Source organism: Pholcus phalangioides, unplaced genomic scaffold, assembly GCF_987345545.1.
Source record: "Pholcus phalangioides strain wild (caught in Gottingen) unplaced genomic scaffold, Ppha-v1.0 ptg000022l_1, whole genome shotgun sequence".
In the NCBI taxonomy this organism is placed as follows: Eukaryota; Metazoa; Arthropoda; class Arachnida; order Araneae; family Pholcidae; genus Pholcus; species Pholcus phalangioides.
Genome location: NW_028301615.1, coordinates 3,253,394 through 3,276,430, shown reverse-complemented (window position 1 = coordinate 3,276,430; position 23,037 = coordinate 3,253,394). Strand labels below are relative to the sequence as shown.

The following is a 23,037-nucleotide window of genomic DNA, read 5'->3' as shown; positions in this document are numbered from 1 at the left end:
AAAAATTATTCAGAACTGTTTTTCTTGAGGAAAACTATGCTTCACTCCTAACAAATCTGGCTAGCGCCTAAATTTTTTTTCAATTTGTCCAGCCCTGGTTGATAGCACAACTTTTATAAGGATGCACATTGCAACACCAGCGAAGCAGCTGCTGAAGAACTATTTTTATAACAACAAAATGGCACAACACCTGGCCGCTACGTTAATGCTACTATGGCCCTTACAACTTTTGGCCTTGGAGATACCCCAAAATGTTATGCGAAGTGGTCAGATTGCAAACTTTGGTGAATTGAAAGCACATCCACATCATTATCAAGCCATACTCTGGTCTGTTGCTGAACAAGCATTTTTGCACTTCCACTTCACAGCCAGAACACGGTGGACAACTTATTTAACATTTCTTGCACAAGTTGTAGTTGTTTGCTTAAATGACTTCATTTTCGTGATGTTTCCATGAATTATGAAATTGTGTCATGCTAACTGCATTATCATTTTGCCTTGACTGGCTATCGTTTCCATTCTGTGAGCAAATTTCCCATATGCTGGATGAATACAACACATTGTCAATTTCACATTTTTAAATATTATCCCCCTTCACCATACAAAATTTCATTGGTTCAGGAATATTCATACAAATTTTCAAGTCATTCTGACCAGTGGGTTTTTATTTTACATTGTTTTCAAATTGGAACTTCAGTTATAATCACACTGTATGTGTATCTGTGGCGGTATGCTAACTTCTGTCACCACTAACCTACATCACAGCTTTAGGGAATGTTCTGCTTGTAGTGACGTACAAGGAGTCACTGCCAACCTACGTCACAACCGATGTACGGTTGTGTTTAACGGATCCTGTCATTTCCATATCCTCAGATTGTGAAATGTGTGTTGTGTATAAAAGGACTGAGCCATGTTACGTCGACTGCTTCGCTCGCTCGCTTGCTTGCTACAACTGATAATTTCAATGTAAATTTATATTCAGTCTGCTTGCAGCCCTTAGTGCTGTGTGTAACATATCTTAAATTCTAAAGTAATCATGTTTAACTGTTAATTGTTGCAATAAACCTGTTATTTGTTACCACTGTGTCACCCATTCTTCTGTGAGTGCTTTAATCTGTTCTTAAGAAATCAACACGCTTAATCCTGTCTGGCATAGTATATAAGGATCCTACTTGGGAGCACCTATCTTCGTGAGATATCTGGCCCCATCGACAAGAAACTTCATTAAGCACATTGTATTTGCCTAGTTTTAATCATAGTTTTTGCAAAATAGTGTCCTAATTAAGAGTATTGAAAATAACTAGAAAAAGCATCTTTATTATAGGATTAATAACAACATTAAGAATTCTCCAATACAAAATTTCTAGAGTTAAGCTATAAAATAATTAAATTGCTAAAGTTTGTTAAAATTTAAGAAATATTTATAGATTATTAATATGGTAAATTGTGTTAATTAGAATAGACATTTTATTTTAATTTATTATTAGAAGTTTTAATGATTGTCCAGAAATTTTATTTTTTTAATGTAAATAGTATTAAAACCAAAAAACAACCTGTTCAAACCAAAAAAATCCTAGTTTTTGGTTTTTTTACCAACCCTGAGCTTGGTAACTACAGTGCCACTGAATAACTAAAAATAATGCATGAGTAACTGGTCTGGCTCTACAACTGGGATATATGGTAAAACATCTCTTTTGCGGATACTGGTGGGACAAAAAAAATTTGTCCATGAAAGAGGAGTGACCGTTAATCAGGGGTTTGAAATGCATACTTTTATTAAACATGGGGAAATTATTATTTGGCCATAAAAGAGACGTGACCGTATTTGCGGGGTGTTCATTAATAGGGGTTTTACCGTGTATTACAATTAGTTTCCGAATAATTTTTGCCCCAGTAGTAATTTTTTAAATCTTCGTGGGACATATATGTCCCGTTAGTAATCAAAGAATAGGCTGGGGCACATGTCCCATTCATAGTGTGATTGGACACATCATGTCTCAGTCATAATCAATGACATTATACAAGTGGGGGACGGTATACATATATGGTTTTGACCGAGGTAACTGCAGCGCCATCTGAATAACAAAAGATAAAACAAACTGATCTGGTTCTATGACTGGGATATATTGCAATTATTTTCTGAACACTTTTTGTGTTCCAGTAGTAATTTTTGAGATCTTAGTGGGACTTAAATGTCCTGTTAGTAGTAAAAGGGTTGAGTCAATTTTTAAAGCTCAAGTCAGATGTCATAGATAATTGGACGCTTTCAGCAAATCATCGCATGGCGACAAAGATGTTGACAATTCAAGAAATAAGCATAATAAAAAAAAACAAGTTTAATGCAAGAATATTTTTATTGAAGTTTTCCCACACTTTAGTTCGTTGTCTACCATTAATATGTGTATACTGTACTTATATATATATATACGCGCAGCATGCAACTTTGGATAAATTTTTGCAACAGCTTTAAAGATATCGACAGTTAAAAAAACTCATGCTTTTGACCATCAAAACATAAAAATTTGGAAAAAAGATCATGAGTATTTCTCGTACCCATTTACGCACGACATCAACAACACATATATATATATATATACGTTTCTATTTTTTTTTCTCTCTAAAATTGAGATAGAAATTCTATTTTACTAATTACATACACTACACCATTATCATAATGACATTTCCATTATGAAATTTGAAGATAGACAGATAGATATAAATTTTCAATTAATTCTTGTAACTCGAAATGAATTGGAAGTTCTCTTAATGCTACTGTCACTTATAAAGGAATGAGTTATTTGACTCTCTTCATCGCTCATATCGTTACCTTCAAAGCTCATATTAGCAAATGCATTGGTGGGCGTTTTCTCATGACCATCTTTTTTCTTTCTGGATTTCTTACTCGGTTTCAACTGCATATAGTGACGAGATGAAACTACATTGACATTTTCATCGTGTGATATAGTATCTTCGTCAATCAGTTCCTTATAACGTGATTTATCTTGGTCTTTTGAAGTTAGTTTAGCTTCATCGCATGACTCAGAACTGAAAGAGCAAGATGAATCTCTCGACAGATTCCCATTATCTATGACTGGCGCAATTGTTGAAGTGCTAGGAACAGATTCAGCGATAGAAACGGTAAGACTGACTTTATTGTTTACCAGGGGTTTCATTGCTATTGCTGGAGGTAGCAACCTCTTTGGATTAGTAAGAACAGGGGCTACAGCAACGAATGGTACAGCACCAAATATATCTTGATCCGATTTGCTCTGAGTCATACTACACCCAGACAAAGGAAGGGAGACAGATGGAGAGATCTTGCTGGGAAGAGCACCAGTAGCCAGATTTTCAACGGGTAATACTGCACTGGATGGTTGTGTAGACTGACCAGTTTTGCTGCTAATGTCTTGACAAGACCCCAATACTGGGAGAGATGCAGAAGAGCTTACGTGAGCCAATGCAGAAAATGGAGCAGAACCAAACAGATCTGTGGGTGCAGATGGTAGTGAAGAAACCTGTGAACTCCCATGCGACCCAGGAGGAGGAATATATTTCATAGACGGAACTGACCCTCTGTGTATTGGCTTCTCAGCCAAACCCTCAAGAGGACAAGGAGTTTTTATTGAACCTGATATTATTTCTGCTTTCTGATCAAAAATGATACTTTTTTTGGGAGTCGGTCTAGGGGTGGATTCAAAGGATGTCTTCAGCTGAGGTTTCCTGAAAGGGGCTTGAGCAAACACATCTTCTCTCTCTTCTTTTGATGAGAGAAGTGGAGTCTTAGCTGCATTTGTAGGAGCTCCTAATCGCCTGAATGGAGCAGCACTGAATATGTCAAGCTTTTGATCACTACAAGTAGGAGATGGAGAGGACACATTTGGGCTTTCAACAGAAGTTGTAGGAAGAATCATAGATGAACTACTGTGTCTCTTTCCAGACAGCAGACTTTGTTTCACACCCCTTTCAGGAGACTCATCATCATCGTCATCATCTAGAAGTGGTTTACCACCTTCAGAATGGCCTATCAGTACATCCTGTAGCACTCCCTTCAAATTCTGTGAAGGCTTGACTTTTTCTACTTTAACCTCTTCAAATGTCATATTCATTTTAACACTATCTACTTGCTGTTCCTTCTTATCAGCATTCAATGAATCCGAAGCACCAGATGTACCTTCTTCATCGCCACTTGAATCAACTGAATTAACCCTTTCGCGCAGATCACTAGCAGAACCAATGGAATCACTGTCACCCTGAACATCTTGATAGTCAGTTGAGTGACTGGAAAAGCTATTCCCAGGGATAGGAATATTAGGAGAAATGCTGCTGATGTTGTTACACTCAGAAGTTAATAGCTTTACATGAATTTCATCATTTAATAATTTTTCATATTTTGAGCGGTCCTCTGCCGGTGTTCTAGTGAATGAAGAAGTGAAAATTTCTTTCCCCCCCGATCGGCTACTATGTGCACTCCCTTCATATGAGGCACTTGAATTTTCGCTGCTATGCCTCTGCCTTATTTTCAGTTCAATGTCACTTTCGTCAGGATAAAGAGGAGCATAGCTCGTTATATCATGTGGTGATAATCCTGAAATGATCACAGAGTATATGTACAAAATTTAATAGAAAACAAGGTTAAATACAAGACTTTAGAACAATATTCAATAATATTCATTTACTCATATCTATATCATATCAACAATTTAAAAGCCAATTAAAAAGGCCCCAAAAAATTGTTTTGAAATGAAAATTTTTTGGACACTGGGAGATTTCTTAAAAATATAGGCCAATCCCGAGTATGCGAGATGTCTAGACACCCTAAACCACCGATTCTCAACTCTTTTTGACTCGCAGAGCCCTTTTGGTATATAATTTCTATGGTTTTTTATTTACTCATCAAAGTTACTGATTTAATTTTATTATTCGAAATTTTTTTTTTTTCAAATTTGCTGGTTTTTTTATATTCCTCGAGTGGCTGTGGAGTCCCTGGAATTATGCATGGAGCCCCAAGGGCTCCGCGGAGCACCATGTTGAGAAAAGTAGTAAAACAAACAATTTGTACAAGGTGTTTGTAAACTGTTTAGAAAAAATTGAAGGGGGGTGATAGTACCAAGCAAGATTACTATGGTTGCAATCCACTCAGTGCGTGCAAAAGTGAAACAGAAACACATCCAACAAACACAAGTCCTCACTTCTGATGCCATTTATATATTCTGCCACAGAAGCAGCATTTCTCCAGAACATTATTGAGGGGGCAAATAAAAGCATTGGTGTACAAGACACCCCTATAAACTCTGCAGAAGATCTTGTAACAAGAATCCTTGTTGCAACAGACAACATCAATACAACACCAGGAATTCATAAGAGGATGTTCCAGTCCCATTCATATAGTAATAGTAGTCTCATTCACAGATGTGAACTATGCAATGACGAACGTGGAAGTCACTGATCATCTCCTTTGAGTATTTTGCTGATCTGCATGGGATTGTGCAGCATATGATTTCATTATTTTCTCAGCCACCTTGTTAAGCATTTTGCCTGTTGTGGCGTTGTATTTGTATTATGCTTTTTTTTACTGTTGAAATCTCAACAAGGACAATTTACTTTACACTTTTCTGTACTATCAATCCTCCAATTTTTTCTAAACAGTTTGTGAATGCCCTGTATGTTAGGGAGGGGCAAAAAATTTTCAAACCTGATTTTTGCATGGCTTTGGGAAAAGGTTATCCACACAGAACTAATCTATTTTAATTTTTTATCTTTAATAAGGAAACAAAAACAAAGCAAAGACATGAATCAGATTTCTCTCAGGCTAGGGGGAAGAGTCATTGTGAGTTCTCACAACATTTCCACAACAGCAATCGACACATGGGTAGATATACGGAGGTGGGGGAAATGCCTCAGCATCAATGATGAAGCTAACTGATCTAATATACAGTAAAATCCCCCAACAACAGCCACTAATGGGACCGTAAAAATGTGGTCGTTATTGTGGGAATGGCCATTTCTGAAAAAAAAATTTCGATCTATATAACATTTAAAATGATAATCCGTTCTGTAATTGATTATGACAATTATATAGAATTACGACAATTTATAGATTACATTTGAATGCATGATTATATTGATAGTATAATATCATAATAATTGATTAATCGACACTGCTGCAACTAGAGGGGATCAGGCAGTTCTGGTGCTCCAGGCAAAGGACGAGAGGGAGCACAAATTTCAGCCTTTAAACTCCCCTTCAACATTACAAGGGGGCGCCAAAATGTGTGCTTGCCCGACTTCACAAGCATCTAGTTGCAGCCCAGTAAATTGATTTACAGTGCTATTTTGGCAGCCTAAAGTTTAGGCTTGCAGTGCTGAAATAAAACACAACCGAAACAAATTGGCAAGAAAAACCGACACAGTTCATGACAGTGTACCAGCAATCCCTAAATAGTTACTTCCACCCACGATCAACTAGACCACACATGCTCAACCCATGATATGTGGGCCAAATGTCACAATTGGAGTCATCTGATGCGGCCTACAATCTCAAACCTAATTTTGTAAGAATGAACCAAGGGGCACATTCTCAGATCGCATCAGTGACCTGCAGCACATTTACAGTTCACTTAAGTGACTTGCAGTGCATTTAAAGAGCACTTATGTGGCTCCTTTTCCCTCTTCACTGCTTTCATAAACCCATGTAGCATTTGTACCCAGGGAAAAAAAACATGAATAAACACCCCCCCCCCCATACAGTTCGGAGGGAAAAAACTCCATTGAAAATCAACTTAAAAATTATTTTTCTCATAACAATATATGTTTTTTTACTTCAAGTGAAAAGTGGCTGTTGTTTGGAAATCATTGTTCAGAGAATACCTGTAATGTTAAGTCTATAGAACACGTCCAGTTTCAACAAAATGTGGCAGTTGTTTGGAGATTACCGTTTTTCGGAGGTGGCTATTAGAGGAGATTTTACTGTATATGAATTGCCATCATCATGCCTCCCTCCCAGCTTTCATTATCATGCCTGTTATCATCAGATATACTGTTTCATATGAAACTGCCTGCAATAAGCAGAATAAAATTAAAACTGTTTTATTTTGTTCATTGCAGTCAGTTCTATCTCCGGTCTCCTGTTTAAAAGTCTTTCTGCAGAAAGCAGGCAGACCTACAATACACCTACTTTTATAACATGAAAATTCATACATTTACCATCCTTACTTCAAAATATGGAAGACGGATAGCAGCACTAGCACAAGAAACAAGCACACACAATTCTGGCAATATGAGAATGCATCAGGGCCATACATACACTCAGAACACACATTCTGACATATAGGCCTACCAATTCATTAAAAATTCTGCAGAGGAATGTGTATGAGGTACATGTACACTTAAGTAGAGGGCCTAATAGTAGTCAGTTTCATCTAATATATTCTGATGTTGATACAGCTTTTGTTAAAGAAATGTTGAGAGTCGATATTAATATATATAAATATTCAAACTCACCATGTCCCCCCTTAGCCTGAAAAAACTCAGATTCATTGAACAATGGCTATGAAGCAAAGATATATTATTGCACAAGAAAGTTATCAAATTTTCTATTTAAATAGATGTCCTCTATTTAAAATATTCACCTGTATTTGACATAATGCACTAGAATTGGGAATTTATCAAGAATTTTCTTCATAGTGTATCTCATAAAATAGTAACACTTTTGAAGTGCAAATTTATTAATAGCAATGGACACTTTCATGACGTTTGAATAAGAAAGAAAGTTATGTTTTCTCATTGATATGTATTTTCATTAGTCTACATATATTTATGAGCATATTTTTTGTATGTTTTGATATAGAAAGCATGCTTTAAAAACAAAATAGTATTAATATTTCTTGTGACGTTGGAAAATCATAGGAAACAAACTTAGTCTCTCAGCATATTGCTCTGATAAAACTACCAAACATCTTTTAAATTTTGAACATTGGTAAGCTTACTCTAAGTAATCATATGGCTCAAACTCCACCCTATCAATGCAAGCGAAGCATCCATATACTACCACATAGTTACACAAGCAAAGCATACATAACATACATATACAAAGAAATTATGGAACAAATACATATAAAAATTTATAATTTATGTGTAATTTCCTACCCCAACCTGAATACAAATGTTGAAAGAGCAGGCAAAAAAAGAATTGAAATAATGGTATGGATTTTTTTTAAATAAAATGTGAACTAATATTATTGAAAATCTAAACAAAATATTATTTACTGAAACTGTAAATTTTATATTATACTCTGACTAATTAACATAGTGTGTTAGTTGAATCCAAGTATGGATAGCAGAAAATAACTTGCTTACTTTTGCTGTACAGGCTGATGCAGATTTCCAAGTAGATTAATTAATTGTTAAATTTTAAAGCACAATAGAAATCGTATTAAAAATTCACGTCTTTTATTTCTTCAAGTATTAAATTTTTTAACTTTACTGAAAAATAATAAGGCAGAGGAACTTTTTTTAATATGCTATTTGGTTCATATTGCTCAAACAGATGATCCAATATCAGGGCTTTGACTTTACTTACAACTGAGACAAGAAGAAAACGTTTTCAGTTACTATATGCTTTTCTTTTCCAATAGTATTCTAGACACACTTGAGAATCTCAGCAGAAGGATAATTCACATTTTCATGAACTACAACTCCTGATCTTCTACTTGGTGTCAAAGTAATGGGCAAAATTGTCTAAGCTTTTCCCTCTAGGACACCAATGAATGATGATGATGCAAATGAAACACAATTTATCAATTTTGTAGAGGAACAGCCATGAAATTCAATAGCGTTGGGTTTGTTACTTTGAATGACTCTAATATACTTGTATATATGTTGATTGAGAAAGAGGCACTAATAACTCTATTTTAGTTTTGGTAATTCATAAATAGAAGCCATAATTTTAAAAATGACTAATACAGGGTGGGCAAAAAGTCTAACTTTAAAAATTCATAAAAACCGGAAAAATAACTGAAATAAAAAACTGTTTGCAGGGTTAGCATCGCTAGGTCACAGGATTTTTTTTGAAGGAAAAAGTAACTAAAAAGTCAGCCGATAGGTGGCGCTGATAGGTGAAAGAAAATATACACAAATAACGAACAGAATCCCTCAAAACCATTTATTACAGCAGTATGTGTTCCACATGACTACCACCACAGGGGATAACACATTTCAGGAGAGTCCGAAATACAGCAACGGCAGAGTGCAGCAGGTCCGGATGTATTCCTGTGACCTAACAATGCAAATCCTGCAAACTGTTTTTTATTTCGGTTATTTTTCTGGTTTTTGTGAATTTTTAGTTTCTATGGACTTTTTGCCCACCCTGTACATTACAATACAACACAAAGCTGCTACAAGTATTTAACACATTGCAAGCAGCACCAAAGACACATCACATTTACATGACGAGGACGCTGACAGACTTGCCTTATGAATACATGAAGCAGTCGTGTTATCATTCTTACCAGAAACAGGTAAAGAGAGTTGGTTTGGTCTGCAAACAGCTCCAGAACTTTTGCTATGTTTTCGTGAGCCTAAAAAAATAATGAAATACAAAAATAATTAACTAAAATGAATTCTGTTTGAATAATAAAGATACAAAACATAAAACAAATTTTTACAAAACATTTTTCTCTGAAAAAATGAATTAAATGATAACTAAGGCCAGGGTTACACCATGAAAGTTTTATTAAAGTTCTTTTATAAAACTTGAAAAATTCAACCTACACATGAATCGGTTACACTTGAGTGAGTGCAACCAATAGGCTTCTAGGTTGTTTAGAGACAAACCTATGCTCTAAGGAATGAAAATGTCTGTCCTCTGTAGTTCAATGATTACAACACTCGCCCGGACAGTGAAAGATTGGTGGTTCGATTCCCCACAGAGGAATGTGAATTTTCTTTCTGAACTACATCTTGATCTCGGCTTGGGTATCCAGGTTTTTGTACTCCGTATTCTTGGTTGTTTTTTCAATTTTTGTAAAACATCTTTTACCAAACTTTTATGGTGTAATCCTAGACTAAGAAATATCCTCAAAAACTATCACTGAATCAAAAATAAAATTGGTTGTGAACATGCTTTAACACTTTCTTTCATGAAAGATCATGATTTATTTCATAATCAGGTGGATATTCAAATACAAATATATTGCTGCAGTAAATAGACAAAATTCAGCTTACCTGGCAAACTGAATGGAGCTGCACCAAAAGGATCCGATTCAGATAGATCTGATGCACTCATGACTAGACTCTCCCTGCTCTTCACATTTGATATGCCTTAATATAAATAAATTGTAACAATGTAAGTTCAATAATGAATATTGCATCAAAATAAATAATTTAAAAATTAAGAAAAAAATGATTTTTTCTTTTAAATCACTAATGAAAGCTATCTCCTGAGCTATCCTGAGTAACTCACCAGTTTTAAAATGGTATATCAAAGAAGAAAGAAATAAATGTCTAAGAAAGCCAATTGAAGTTGAAAAATAGAGCTTTTCATTTCTATATTACGAGTGATTTTTTTTACTTAATATGATAATTTTTTCCCCCAAATCTACTAATAAAGTAGTGTGTTTGCAGTATATTTTCCTGCCCCATTAAGGACAAACTGTGTTATTGGCTGAAGTTCATTTTCTGCAGTTTTAAAGCTTCATGGCACGAATTTGAACCATCTTCCATTTGAAAAAGTTTTTTTTCCACAGACAGCTCTCCAACACAATACTTACATAACATGAACATTCAAGCGTTTACCATCTTCACTTCCAATGGAAGACTGATGGCAGCAGCAACAGCAAAAGAAAACAAAACAAACATAACTCTGATAACATAAACACATCACAGCCACACATATGCATACACACAACACGTTCCAGCATGTACCGATTCGTTAGAAATTCTGCAAAGGAATGTGTATGAGGTGCATGTACAATCAAGTAATAGTAAACCAACTGAAGTTGGTTTGGTTTGGGAACCGATCTTCCCCTTAAAAATCTCGCCACAGAGAGCAACAGACCTACAAACCATACAAATGTAATTCAATCATAACACATCACTCACTTCTGAAATATAGATGGCAGCACTGAAAAATCAAACACTACATGCGCACTCAGACTGTTAGGTACACACACACACTTCCCGCATAACTCACAAAGTAGTAAATCACCTATAGATGGTGATAGAAATGAGTTGTGCTTGGTTTGAAAGAAAAGAAAGTCAAGTAATAGCTCTGCTATAATGGTCACATGCCATAGTGACGGACTCGCATTGCAAGGTCCCAGGTTCAAACCCCACTGTCACTACAGTGGTGCACAACTGAAGTTGATTTTTTGTGGTTTCTAACTTCAAGGAACAAATGTGAGCCAATCTCTCCTTTAAAAAGTCTCGCAACAGAGGTACAAATGTAATTCAATCATTACACTTCACTTCTGAAATATAGACGGCAGCACTGAAAAATCAGACAACACTAGGTATGCACTCAGACTGTTAGGTACACACACACACTTCCAGCACAAACTCACTAGGTAGTAAATTGCCCATAGATAGCAATAGACCCGAGTTGTGCTTGGTTTGAAAGAAAAGAAAGAAGTCAAGTAATATTAGTATATTTTCCTTGTCAGACATGGTTGCAGCATATGAATATATTGGCAAAAAAGGAAAGAAAAAAAAAAGTTAACAATTTTTTTTTGTTAAATAAGTATTTTTACCATCCAACAGTTTTTTATAGCTCTAGTCAATGTTTTTTGTCAAGTCATATATATAAAAAATACAAAACAATCAAATTTTTATACTATCCCCATGAGCTAAAACTTCTACTTAATGAAAATAGAACCAGCTTTAAAAAATCATTTACAAAAAATTCCATATTTATATTTTTTGCAAATGACTTTTCCACAAGCCAGTTCTACATTTTACTGGTTGGAAGTTTTAGCACACAGTGACTGTATAAAAAGGTTTTTTAACATTTTTCTTGTATGCAGCCCCTCAAAAAATTGTTAAATTTTAAGAAATCACATGTCATTTAAGAACTTATTGTCATTAAAAGTACACTTCTGAAGTCACCCGTTGCAGAGATAATCAAATGGGCAAACAATTTTAATCACCCTGTATAGCCTCTGTGTATTACAATAGCATAATACTCCTAACAATTCTTGTCACTCTTGCAAGCATTTGTCAAGCAGAAAAAATCAATCATGACAATCAATATCTATCAATCAATATCTCTTGCAACAGTGTATTGTTCTCTAACCCAATTGGGATCCACATGAGGATTCATCCCAGTTTGCATCCATAAGAGGAATAATCCATAAATATCTAGTATCCCATATCACCAAATGCAACTTATCCATTTGTACAGATATAGACAAACAGTGATAAGGATAGGAAACAAATATTTGTGGGGGGAGGTGATGAAAACAGTTTAAATGACAGCCAAGAGCACCTTGCGGTTTATCAGTTGCATTTTTTTTAAATTTCAGGCATTATACTTTTACATTGGGAATATCAAACATGAGAAATTTATAATGCTGACTTTATCTGACACAAGTAAATCCTATCAAGCAGGGGTGCAAGTGCCCCTCATTCATTTCGGAGCAGCAAATTTCATTTTTGGAGCAGAAATTTTGAAAATGGAGCAGAACTAAACACGAACTATATCTGCAATATAAGGAGTAATTTTTCTGTGAAATGTGAAAAGTTTTGCCACAAATGGTTGAAACAAATAATTCTAAATAAATTCCATTCACAAATTAAAAGTCATTTAAATTTTTTCTGAATTATCTTATCTGTCATTAATAAAACGTGTATTACTGAAATGACGAATACAAATTATTACTCTTTTCAAATTAAGCAACATGCATACTGAAAACCTAGGCAGCAAGAATTTCTGCTGCTTGAACACCAAAATCTTATTCCTGCGTGCAGAATATAATAAGAGTTTCCATGAAAAAAAAAAAAATTGGCTTCTCACAGAATTTAAAGGAATTATTAAATTTAAAAGCAAAAAATGAGAAAAATATAAATACCTTATTTACTTAAAGAATTTCTCAACCTAATAGCATGTTAATAGATTACAAATCACGATTTGCTTTCAGAAGTACAGCATCTCAATGAATATTTTTTTAAAATTTTTTATGCCCTTGAACATAAGATTTTGTATGTCTTATTCCATTAAACATTAAAGCATTGCATGGACAGATTTTTCAATGTTCGAACAGACTTTTATTTATTTGTTAACAATGAACTCTTTTTCACTGTCTGTGTTACCATGTGCTGAAGATAAAAAAGTCTTCACCAAAACTGGCAAAATTTTGAACTTTGGGCAGCTTTCAAAGTTACAAAGTTTGAATATGTCTGCCCAATATCTATCTATTCTCTGAACTGATTTCACTTCTTGTAATTGTTTGGATTGTAGTGCAACCCATTCATCACACATAATCAATAGTTCTGTTGGTGATACAATGTTAAACAACATCCCAGCAATACGTGAGGGAGTAATGTACCGTCCCAGCAATGCACGAGAGGGAGTGCGAAAAACAAGAAAGGGTGCAAATATTTCATTCTCTCCAACAACATGTTTTGGAAAAGTAGGACATTAATATATATTAGGTATCTCACAGAAGTTATGTAAAATGAGCATGCTCCTAATACAAACTCCTTCCTCTGACTATTGTTAAGAGCATGCCCCTCCCCCACCAATGCAGTGGCGGACCGTGCGGCCATATTGGGCGCCGCTCAAGGAGGGGTGCCAAATGGAGTTGAAAGGGTGAAAAACGTTTGTCGACCAAAAAAAACGTGGTCAGTAGCGCCAAAAAAAAAGGTTCTGCATGGGTAGAGATTTTTTCCCCCTCGATCCGGCCCCGTTTGCCAAATCCGGATTTTCGCGATGTGAAATTGTTACGATCGGCAACCGCCGACGATAACCACATGACCGCATAGTGACTAGATGACAAAACTATGAATATTTTAGATGGAGTTTTTACAGATTCTATTTTTTCCCAACAATCTCCGAAAAATTTCGGTAATTTAAACGAGTAAACCAATCCTCTTTTCGATGCATGCCGTCTTAGAACGCAGGTTGGCAGCCGCGAAATTACCGTTATTTTCAGTATATAACCTATAACCAGCAGGAGAAAAAACGGTCTCCGAAATCGGAAAATTCGGAAAATATTTATTCAGGGACTTTGATAGCCCACCAGTTATACCAATAACAGTACAGGACTTTATACTTCAAGGTAGTATAACTACTTTCCAAGGTCACGAGATAACGCGATTGTGGTAGATGGTGGGAAGTGAAAATAAAATTGAAGTTTCTTCCCCCCCCCCCCCCCGTATCTTTTTCCGTGTCTCGGAAAGAACGCGTCCCGTGAACAACATTTTCATGCGAATTTTTGCTTAATTAAGGGTATTTGACGTACTACAGTGCATTAGCGGTACCTCCGCGAACCACAAACAAGAATTGGCGCAAATGCGCAGGGATTCGGCGCCTTGGCGCACCATGTAGCAAGAGAACCGTTTCGGCGCAGTTTGGCGCAGCTCTTGCACCCCTGTATCAAGTCAAGAGATAAAAAAATAAAATCATAAGATTTACATTTTTTTTTTTTAGTAGATGTGAATAAAAATGTGATTATACAGGAAAATAATGATTTTACTGCATCTACATAAATAGCCTTTGTCAAGAATATAATGATGGTGATAATTATGGTGTTTAGTATGAGAAACTAACACTCACTGCTTTGAGAACCCTTTCGGATTTTATCAAACTCCTGGCCAAAGACATGGTCTTCTGATAGATGAGTAAAATTAGAAGCACTCATAAAAGGATTCCACTGAGGAGGAACATCGCCTCCCATGTTGAGCTGCTGTTGTGGGGTGGAAGGTTCATTCAACACAGCAGCAGAATAGTTCTGAGAGGTCTCGTAAGGTGTCAAAAACTGAGATATTTCCTGAGCTATAACTCTGAAAGAAATCAAAATAAAATAAATTACATCAACGATCAAAGTTATTCATATAACTCACAGCTTTACTATCTGTTGCTGCACGATTGTGTGGCCATAATGATGAAATCACAACACGAAAGACCAGTTTGATTCTCATGACTGCACAATAGTGATCGACTGATTTATTGGTGTGGTTTTCTGCTCATTCATTTGTTAATTATACATTTTTATTTTGGAAGGCTGATGATAGCACTATCTGAACATGTTACATGCATAACACTATGCACACAACACATTTTTTAGGTTTATTTAATTTGTAATGTGGTATGTATCCATGGTGCACCCCAATCATAAATGAATCCACCATAGTGTTGCCACTTATTTTATGGTCAATGGCTTGACTGCCAACAGCTAGACTAAGGGAGAAAATGTTTTGGTGAATTCATCCTTTCCCAACTTTTGGTATATGCACAAAGTTGGGTGTGATGAAATATTATGAATTAACATCTCTTATAACTCTTCAATATTACTGATGTGTCAAAATAAACAAGTAAAGAGAAATGAGTTTGGAATAGACAGAGAGATTCCAAGGGCCCAAAAATACAAGGAGTAAAAATTAACCCATTTTTGTTCAAAATAATTCAGGCACAGCTTATACAAATGAAGATGATGTATCATTGAAGAGAGGAAAATTCTTGTGTGTATGTATGCGAGTGTATTGTGGAATTCCAATTAAATGCTAGAAGTACCCTTTAAAAGCCAAACTATCCGTCCCATTGAATCCTGTTGTGCAACATTTTATTTTATTGCTTAAAGGGCCGCAACTAGAGGGGAGTGGGTGGATCACGGGGGGGGGGGGGCATAAATTTCACCTCTTCTTCAACATTATAAAGGGAGTGCCAAAATTTTCACTTGCCCCGGCTGACCAAGCTTCTAGTTGCGGCCCTGATTGTTGGACATTTATTTCATTTCTTTTGATGAATTCTTCTCTGTAAATTTAAATATGGCAATCAGCCATATATTTCCCTTCCCCTTAATTTTTTTTCTTTTTGAGCTTTATGAAAACTTCTGGCAACCCTCAGCAAAGCCTAAATTTTCTAAAGTAGTACGCCCTCACTAATCTGGCACATATCAAACCAGTGTTTCTAAGAGATAGTGCTTGAACAAAGCAATTTAAACTACTTCGCACAGGTATGCAATAGCAAGTTTTTCTCTTTCATGCTCAAAGGGAGCCTGTTTGAAAACACTGGATTACTGGACAGGCTGAATTATAGAGAATCTGCTGTGGAAATTACATATGAAAATGAATCAATAATCTTATACTCACTTATCGAATGCAGATGTATCACTCACATTACGTCTATGATGACTTAGTTGACTCGGAGTTGGAGAAGGTGGGGGCGTTGACGATATGACAGAGTGAAGGTGAGTTTCAGAAATTGACTCGATGGTTAATGATGTCCGGGTATCCTCTGACGAGGAGGCCTGCAGAGATGCCACTGAGAAGGTAGCAGGTGACATGCTTGAGACCGTTGAGGCTTTCAAAGGGTCAACATCTGAAGACATAATAGCATCAGCAGTACCAGCTGCTCCAGCAGTCTTGTTAACAGCATTGACTAGTAAGACTGAATCCTGGTGAGACTGAGCCACTGGTGTGGATGATACAGAAGAAGGCGGGGATATAATGAGATTTGCAGCTGCCGGATTAGATGGAGTGATCAGAGAAGGAGCTGACAGAGTAGAAATAGGAGTGGTTGCAAAATTAGAATGGTTAACGGGCAAATAGGTCTGAGAAGATCCATGGGGAGAAACTGGAGAAGTTATGCGAGACACAGATAAGCCAGCAGATGGTAGCTGAAGCAGAGTTGAAGAATTGACAGGGTCTAGAAGAAGAATTGCAGAAAAGTTAATTGCCAAACTCACAGGAAAAAACATTCAAGCTTTATAAGAAAAAATAAGGAAAGTGAAAATACTGAAATCTATATATATATAAAATTGATTTTCTGTCTGTCTGTGTGTGTATGTTCTCTATACAAATCTACAGTTTCAGATCGATCGTTGCCAAATTTTGATAATATACTAAATGGGACCCGACTTGAACAATACTTTAAAATTTCATCAGAGCAGGTCAAATGTCCCAAATGGGCAAAAAACTGTCAGGCAGCAATGGTTTTTGGGACTCAACAACCACTTTTGGAACGTTTACTTTGGCTACCAAGGTTCCCTAGCAATGCATTTCAGATACACATATGACTTTACAATGGTTTGTCACTTCTTCAATGCTGTATAATAGTTTATGCCTTTATAATGGTTTGCCACTTTTTTCAATCCTCCCAGTAATGAGAGATTTTTGAATAGACACCATCATCAGCATCACTTTGAGGGTAAGGCAAAGGATGATCCTCATAGAAATCGTTAAAATTGCCGATTTTTCCATAGAAATGCGGAAATTTAGTGGGAGTTTCCTGCCAAATCAATAATTTTAAAAATTGTACTGAATTCTCGATTTTTGAAATATTGAGTTCGCTTAGAGATACAAAGCCTAGGAAATTAAATATGAAGTAATTAGCCAGACCTACTTTTGAATTGGATATTCATGGAATAACATTGATTTCAACTTTTTATTTGCATCTTCTCAAGCTCGAAAATGAAATTGTGTCTGTATTGTCTTTTAATATTCAACTGCATAAATTCACATATAGTTTAGGATGTTTCAAAATTAATTATGGGCCCATAATGTGCATCGAAGAAATTCCACAGCCTTAAATAAACTTTTTTGGAAGCTGGAATAGGCAGATGGATAACTTGAAGTTCAGGAGGGGGGGGGGGCGGATTCAAAATACCTAGCTCCCCCTTAAAAAAGAAAAAAACTATTCATTTCTGTTTCTTTAATATAGATTTGTTTCTTTCATGAGTCCGGCAGGAAGTCGCCATATCGGTTAACTTGGACACAGTCTATATGTCCCTCAAAGAAAGAAAGAGGGAGATATCACGTGATCCAAAAAGCCTCATTGAAGAAAACCAGAGCAGCACCGGTTATTATAGCTAGTATTTTATAAAATTGGTTCAAAAAAAATTTAAAAAATTTCAGAATAAGAAAAAAAAGATGGAAGGAAACAGAATAACATTCATTAAAGTGAGTTTAAAACAATAAATTTATTTGTTCTAAAACATTGGTATATATAAAAATACTAATAGCCAAACCTTGTTAAGGCAAAGTCAAAGGTGTACCAAAATTATTATTCTGTGCTAAAAGAATTCGTATTAATTTATACAAAAAATTTACACGTTTTTAAGACAAATAAAATTTAATTGGTTGAATGATTGATTAACTCATAAAACAGCAATATTGTTTATGAAAAGAGACCTACAGGTCCAGAGTGTGTAGTTAAATGATTTTCATAGTATAAAATATTATGCTGCGTTGAAGTTAAATATTCTTGTGGTAAAAAGAAAAAAATGCAATAAGATTTAATACTTATATAATGATATTTACACATATATAAAATATAAACTCTATATAATTTAGCAATAATGAAATATGAATTGCAGATTGATCAAAAATAGTATAACATATCTGGGTTTACCTTGGGGTGTTGTGGGTGTAAACCTCTTTAAACTAGTAGGTGTTGCTTGAGGCAAAAGGTTCAAACTTCCCACACCAGGTGGTGCTTGAGATCCTTTTGGTCTCTGACGTGGAGCAACAGATGTTCCCTCAACGACAGGAGTAGAAGCTGGTCTATTGGAATACCAAAGAAAAAAACAAATATCACAAAAATGAAATAACAAAATAGAATAAAAATACAAAGTCACAATGTTTGTTCATGTTTAATGACTATTTTCTACTACCTATATATGTATATGCCATTTTAGTTATGTTCCCCCCAAGACTCTGACAGGACAATAGACCTTATTGTTACAGATTTTAATACTGCAATTTAAAATAGAGAACTATTTTACAATGGAAATTAAATTTACAAATCCTGGCCTCTAGGAGGGGGAACTTGCTACAATAAATGATTGAGCAAATAATAGGTACTCTTCTCATAAAAATTTGTGAGAGACTATCTCCTATCCTACCCATTCTAGTTGTAGCACAACTGGTAATTTCCTACATGCAGGGGCAAACAGACATTTAAAAACTAATGATGGCACCCAAATTCCCTTCATTTGCTTAATTTTTTACATAAATTTAAAAACATATAAAATAAAATAATAATAAAAAGAGCAATATATATATGTTAAAGTGAATGCGATAAATAAGTAACTATGCATAATAATGCATTATCACCAATCGTCTCGGTGAGTTCAATAAATTTTCCTACATTTATTGTTTTTACCAGTGATTATGCATAATTCCTGATTGAAGGTGATAAGCATGATAAATGTGGAAGAAATCATGTAAAGATATCTCTTAAATTCAACCACTTATCAGTTTTCCATGTATGTGATCGGTGTGGGCAGCACATATTTTGCCATATAAAATTAAGTGTTATAGAAATAAAAATGAATAAATTATCATGTCTTTCAAATGCTAGCTTTCTTCATTTTTAAGCATAATCAACATCACGATCAAATCCATCATTTTAGACTGAAGATTAAGCAATATATCCAGTAAATGTAAGGGGCCATTCAAGTATTACGTCAGCAAATTTTTAGCCATTTTTGCCCCCCCCCCTTGTCAGCAAAATTTTGTTAGCTCTGCCCCCCCCCCCCACCTTTTAACGCACATTGGTGGTATCAGAAACGAAACATACAAGGGGGCAGCCCTCGTGCTCCCCCAGATGATTAAAATCTTATTTACGCAAAAAGTATTTTTTAAAAATTAAAATTAATTGCTGTTAATTTCAATGCTATTTGAAGGGCTAAGAATGCAAAATTTCTTTCTAAGAAATTCATTGCAACCCACCCTCTAAGCCATATATGATAAACCCTTGGCGCACGGACCAAATATGGCCCTGGGGTTATCTGATGTGGCCTGCCTCCCTCAAACCTAATTTTGTAAAAATGAACCAAGTGGCACATTTTCATACCACTCAAGTAGACCTGTGGCACATTCACAGATCACTTTAGTGACTCGCGACATAGTTCCAGAACACTTAAGCGATCCTTAACACATTTAGAGATCCTTGGGTGACATGTGGCACAGTTTTAGAGTACTTAAACACCCCCCCCCCAGTGCGGTTCTACATCACTCCTAACCCGCGGCACATTCCTAGATTACTTAAGGGATCCATGGCATAATTACAGATTAATTGAGTGATATGATGAATTGATTGAAATGATGCATGGCATAGTTCCAGACCACCTAAGCAGCCCAGACACATTTCCAGATCACTTGGATCCGTTAAACATTTAGAGATCACTAAAGTAGCTCTGTAGGAGACTTATCAATAGGGAGAATGTTATAGTTCAAGTGCCCAATACCTATCGAAACGTTTTATCATTTTTGGCAAACCTAGTAAGACACCATTAAGAATATTTCTATAAAGGGTGGTCGATGACATAAGCATCATCCAAACTCCCCCCCCCCTCGATGCTGACGTAATACTTGAATGACCCTTAAGTAATTAATTGATGATTTATTATATTTACCAATACCAGCTAGGGGTTATACATAATCACCTGTGAATGTGATAAATTCGCAAAATTTATCTAACTAACCAAAATGATCAATAATTATGCATAATAACCCCCCAGCAGATTTCACATTTACCATAACATATATATTGTTGGCACACGTCTTGGATAAAAATTCTATTTCGAAATGAAATTTGCAAATAGCTAAAATATTTGTTTGTTTGATTATTTTAATTGTCTCACACAAAAAATTTTCATAAACCACGGTACCCACTCAAACTATTAGAAAACGTAAAACGAGGGAAGGCTGCCCCCCCCCCAGACAACATAATCATAGCACAGCGGTTCACAACTGGTGCTCAGCAAAGCCCTTGGGGCTCCATGTGCACTTCCCAGAGGTTCTGCAGTGCCTCGAGGAAAGTAAAATATATATCAGTATATTTCATAGATGAATTTAAAAAAGGCATACAGGGTTCCGCCATAAAAATTATACACTGAAAAAGGCTCTGCGAGTTAAAAAAGGTTGAGAACCACTGTCATAGCATAATAAAAAAATCGCAAAGTTTTTTTAAAATTTTTAAATTAAATTTTTTTCCATAGCACTATTTCAGTATCTTGTAAGATTGACGAGACGGTTTTTACAGCATTGTCCATCTCTTTTTTAAAAGGATTTGTTTAAATTTTAAACGCTCCATGCGCCAGTGTAATTGTTTTTGACAAATAAAGTATTTTCATTTCTATCTCTCTGTTGAGCATTGTAAATATTGTTTATGCCTCTGCATGCCCTAAAAATACAGGGAAAAACAATTGAATGTTATTGGGAATGTTATCATGAAAATCACCAAACCTAGAATAAATAGGCCTATATGTATCCAACTGCTTTGCTATGCGAATGGTTGTGTCACCTATACACAAAATGTGCACCATAATTTTGAATAATGAATGTTAGTTACTGTTTAAGGACATATAGCAGCAACTTTGGTTTTTAGGAATGTTCTTTTTTATACAAAAGGGGGAACCTACAAATTTATTTATTTTTTCAACCAGGCAGAAGTTTTTAATCACTACTCTACTTGTTGAACCCTCAAACTAAGTGAATAAAAAATTAATAAACCACCAAATGGTCCACATACAACCTATCCCCAAATAGCGTTAAAAAACGATACAATTTCTGCTTCGGCCGAATCATTAATTGCAATCAACTACATATATTATTTGGTATTTGTGTACAACTACATGTATTATCTAGGTATTATTTGGCATTATATCGATCATTCCCTCCTCAATTAAAATCATTTTATCATTTATCATTTTTGTCGCACCACAGTAATTTTCTGCACACGAGGGCTAATTAGACCGGGACCTACAATTTATTGCCGATTCCGAACGGCAGGCTTGTTTTTTTTTTTATACTAGTCGAGGGGTTGGTGCGCTAACCCCTCGATGGGGGACTCCCTGCGGTAGCTATTTTTTTAGTGGTCACGTCACCGTTTCTGTTGTACCCCTGTATCAGGAAAGTTTTCTGACCAGGGTGACACCTCTAAACATCCTTTGGTACTTTAGGCCAGTATCTTATCGACCTGGGCTACCGCGCCCTTCTCAATTAAAATCAATTAAAACCTATCAACAAAATTTGTATAACTCAATTAAAATCAATTATACAAATTTTGTTGATAGGTTTTGGTGAAAAGAGTAGGACAAAAGTAGGACAAGTGGGAGCCCTGTCATAAACACAAATTTTGATCTCACACAAACTTTTTTGATAAATATAACTATTTATCGGAAAAGTTTTAATGTAATCTATGTATAAAAAGTGGATTTTCCATCTGTGTCTCTCTGTGTATGTTCTCTAAAAAAATCTAAAATTTTAGACCTATCTTCAAAATTTTCAAATACACTAAACAGGGATCGACTTGAATGATAGGCTACTTCAAAAGTTTGTCAGATCAGGCCAAATGCCCAAAATGGGTAAAAAAACTATTGGACAACAATGGTTCATGGGCCTCAACAATGACTTTTGGAATGTTTACTTTTTAGTTACCATGGTCCAATGCGTTCAAGACATGCATGCGCCTTTATAATGGTTTGTCACTTCTTTAATGAGGCTAGTATGAGGCTTTTTGGATCACGTGATATTTCCCTTTTTCTTGAGGGACATACAAGGTAACCAATATGTTGACTTTCTGTGCAACTCATGAAAGAAATATAAATTAAAGAAACATAGAAATAAATCTTTTTTTTCTTCTTCTTCTTTTTAATGGGAGCTAGATATTTTGAAATTTCTTTTAACTTCAAGTTATCAATCTAATGTTTTTTCTTCAAAAAATGCTTGATTAAAACTGCGGAATTTCTTCAATGTAATTTATATGGGCACATAATTAATTTCAAACAATGAAAATTAATTTTCAAACAACTATATGGATTGATGAAATTGGATATTATAAGACAATACGGAGACATTAATTCTCATTTTCACGCTCGA

At 35.4% G+C, this 23,037-nt stretch overlaps 1 protein-coding gene across 2 annotated transcripts in view; it reads right to left on the bottom strand.

Moving 5' to 3' along the window:
- Positions 1–2,338: 2,338 nt before the first annotated feature.
- The window catches only part of LOC149069356 (uncharacterized), a 43,022-nt gene continuing 22,323 nt past the window's right edge, over positions 2,339–23,037 (bottom strand). The window contains exons 11-16 of one of the 2 annotated variants that reach the window (XM_089250176.1): positions 18,563–18,714; positions 16,303–16,858; positions 14,768–14,994; positions 10,222–10,317; positions 9,507–9,575; positions 2,339–4,585 (exon numbers count right to left, since the gene is read on the bottom strand). In XM_089250176.1, the coding sequence (XP_089106302.1) occupies positions 2,724–4,585; positions 9,507–9,575; positions 10,222–10,317; positions 14,768–14,994; positions 16,303–16,858; positions 18,563–18,714 (2,962 nt within the window). In that variant the 3' untranslated portion in view covers positions 2,339–2,723. The remainder of the gene's footprint in view (positions 4,586–9,506; positions 9,576–10,221; positions 10,318–14,767; positions 14,995–16,302; positions 16,859–18,562; positions 18,715–23,037) is intronic. The other variant, XM_089250177.1, reaches the window with a different exon arrangement.